We start from the raw sequence: 2,884 nt of genomic DNA on the forward strand, positions 1-2,884 counted from the left end.
TATGTACTTAACGTAAAATACATTGTCACACTACCGCATGAGCGAAGACCAATTTTAAAATTCATAATCTTCAATAATTTAAAAATGCTATACATACCAAATTTATTTACCTAATTTTACTTACATTCATATGTTATTTATCAGAATAATTTACATACAAAGAGAAACAATCAGACCCAGTAGGAACAATAATAAAATAATATTTACATTATTTGGCATCTAATATTTGATTAAAAAAAAAACTTTGATAACTTGTAATATAGTTTTAATCGTCAACAAAACATGTGTTTAAAAAAGAAGAAAAAAAGAAAATAGCATGCAACATGTTAACTGTACAAACGAAAACAAGAAAGCGAGGTGGCTTGAAGGCTTGAACAATACGAAGCACTGATGATGACACAGGAAAGAGTCTAGAAAATCAAAGAGCTAGTCCAAACTGACTATTCTTTTATTTATTAAAATATTTATTATATATATGTATTTTATTCTTTCGGACTTATAGGCCTCTGCTCACTATAGCTACCCAAAAAAATTCTATATATAGGTCATAACCATTCTACCAACTTCCATATCCAAATTACTAAGCCTTTTAAGCTCTCTCTTTGCTGGAATATCTGCGTCAAAGGAAATTACAATTCCTTACCAAATGGAGGATCAATTTTTCCTTTCCCTGTCTTTTATTCTCCCAATTTTAGTTACGGTTATCCTCTTTTACATATTAAAATCGAAATCCCAAAAAGATCTCAATCTTCCTCCTGGTAGTTATGGATGGCCAATCATTGGAGAAACTCTTGGTTTCATGAATGAACCACATGACAAATGGATTGGAGATAGAATGAAAAAATACTCATCAAAAATCTTCAAGACCAAGTTACTCGGCGAACCAGTTGTTTTCCTCTGTGGAACAGCTGGTCACAAATTCATTGCTTCAAATGAATTGCAAATGTTTCTGGCATGGAGACCAAAATCCCAGCAGAAAATTTACCGAACCTCAGCAGAAGCAGAGTCTGCAACCCCCATTCCTCGCCAAACCGAAACCCAAATAGTCCGCGCACCGAATTTCCTCAAACCAGATGCTCTGGTTCAATACGTTGGAACCATGGATACTCTGGTTCAGGAACATTTGGATAGATACTGGGTTGGTAAACAAATTGTTGATGCTCACAAGCTTTCACTGCATCTTTTACTAACTCTTGCTTGTCGATTCCTCATGGGTTATCAAGACCATGCTCGAATCGAAAAGCTTTCGGATTACATGAACACCGTTATGTTTGCTCTGGATGTTATTCCGTTGAAAATCCCAGGAACCTGTTTCTATAAGGGATTGAAAGCAGCGGAGTCTGTGAGGAAAGAGATTCGGGTGTTGATCAAGGAGAAGAAAGCAGCCATGGCTAGTGGAGTTGAGATGCAGGATATATTTTCGTTCATGATTAGTAGACCAGACCCAAGTACTGGGAAATTCACGCCAGAGGATGATATTGCTGATAAAATGATGGGTTTGCTCTCTGCTGCATTTAACTCACCCTGCATCAATATCACTTTCATTATGAAGTTTCTTGCTGAGAGACCAGAGATTTTACAGAAAGTTAGAGATGGTAATTCTTTTTTTAACCTTTCTATTATTATGCTTTTTAAAAAATATATTTATAGTTTGCAAAAATTTAATATGGGAATAATGGAACTCATGAGAATTGTTTTTTGAAAACAGAACAATTTGAAGTAGCAAAATCGAAAAATCCTGGTGAGCCACTCAATTGGGCAGATATCCAAAAGATGAAATATTCATGGAATGTAGCACTAGAAGTAATGAGGCATAGACCACCAGTTCAAGGTTTCTTTAGAGAAGCTACTACAGATTTCACTTATGAAGGTTATACAATTCCAAAAGGATGGAAGGTATGTATACATTTATAAATAAATAAACAAATAATTAAATGAAAACATTTTATTAGAAACACTTTCAATTACTGAAATTACTAATTTTGTACTTTTCTCGCATATGATTCTTATTATACATTTTGTATGGATCTTGATGTAGGTATGCTGGTCAGTTAGCTCTACAAATATGGACCCAGAATTATTCCCAGAACCAGAAGTGTTTGATCCAACGAGGTTTGACAGAGGAGCTCCACCACCTTATTCCAATGTCCCATTCGGAAGTGGACCAAGATCTTGTCCAGGAAAAGACTATGCTCGCATGCAAATTCTCACTTTTCTACACCATGTTGTGAGAAGGTTCAATTGGGATTTAATCAATCCTGATTGCAAAGTTTTAGGAGGAATGAATCCAATCCCAATTGATGGACTCCCTATTCGCCTCCACAAGTACTAATTAAACCCACTATATGTACCACATCGATGGTGTCAATTGTTTTGTAATATCTTTGCCTTTATCCCTTGGAAATTCATTTGTTTCTTCGTTTAACATACCCCCTAGTTGGGTTATGTCCGACTAGCTTTATTTTAAATAAGTCACTTGAATACTCCTTGTATAGGTGACAAACATGTATTTTCTTTGTGCAATTAGTCTTTTTTATCATTTTTTAATATAATTAATAGTTGCATATTTGTAATTTTGTTCAAATGAAAATTCCCTTTCGTTATAACATATCGTTCTTTCAAGTTTTATAATCTATTTATTCAAATATGAAAGCAATCGGATTTTCCTATGAAACTTCCGCACTTAATACTGTATACGATTATTAATTCAATTCAGGTGCTTGATCGTTATGTGTTACGCATTTGCTTCATTTTTTTATGGGTAAAAAATAAATCGAAATCTAAGACCATTAATTATACTCCCACAACGTCAACGTGGACCCAAAAATTCCCTTAAATTGCCATATTAAATATGTCTATTATGTCTAAATGTAATATAGCCGAT

At 34.1% G+C, this 2,884-nt stretch overlaps 1 protein-coding gene across 1 annotated transcript; it reads left to right on the plus strand.

The window, feature by feature from the left end:
* The first annotated feature begins 537 nt into the window (after window positions 1-537).
* Window positions 538-2,606, plus strand: LOC125418550 (beta-amyrin 28-monooxygenase). The gene is made up of 3 exons (XM_048462162.2): window positions 538-1,595; window positions 1,709-1,896; window positions 2,039-2,606. Exons 1-3 carry the CDS (start codon window positions 647-649, stop codon window positions 2,330-2,332), a joined length of 1,431 nt encoding a protein of 476 aa, XP_048318119.2. The 5' UTR covers window positions 538-646; the 3' UTR covers window positions 2,333-2,606.
* Window positions 2,607-2,884: the final 278 nt, after the last annotated feature.

The sequence above is a fragment of the Ziziphus jujuba genome, chromosome 12 (genome assembly GCF_031755915.1).
Source record: "Ziziphus jujuba cultivar Dongzao chromosome 12, ASM3175591v1".
NCBI lineage: Eukaryota > Viridiplantae > Streptophyta > Magnoliopsida > Rosales > Rhamnaceae > Ziziphus > Ziziphus jujuba.

What these genes read in the sequence shown, in the direction of transcription:
- LOC125418550 (XM_048462162.2), top strand. Translation starts at nt 647, where the DNA reads ATGGAGGATCAATTTTTCCTTTCCCTGTCTTTTATTCTCCCAATTTTA. An exon ending in TTTACAGAAAGTTAGAGATG is followed by an intron (nt 1,596 to 1,708) that starts GTAATTCTTTTT and finishes TTTTGAAAACAG; the next exon opens with AACAATTTGAAGTAGCAAAA. An exon ending in CAATTCCAAAAGGATGGAAG is followed by an intron (nt 1,897 to 2,038) that starts GTATGTATACAT and finishes ATCTTGATGTAG; the next exon opens with GTATGCTGGTCAGTTAGCTC.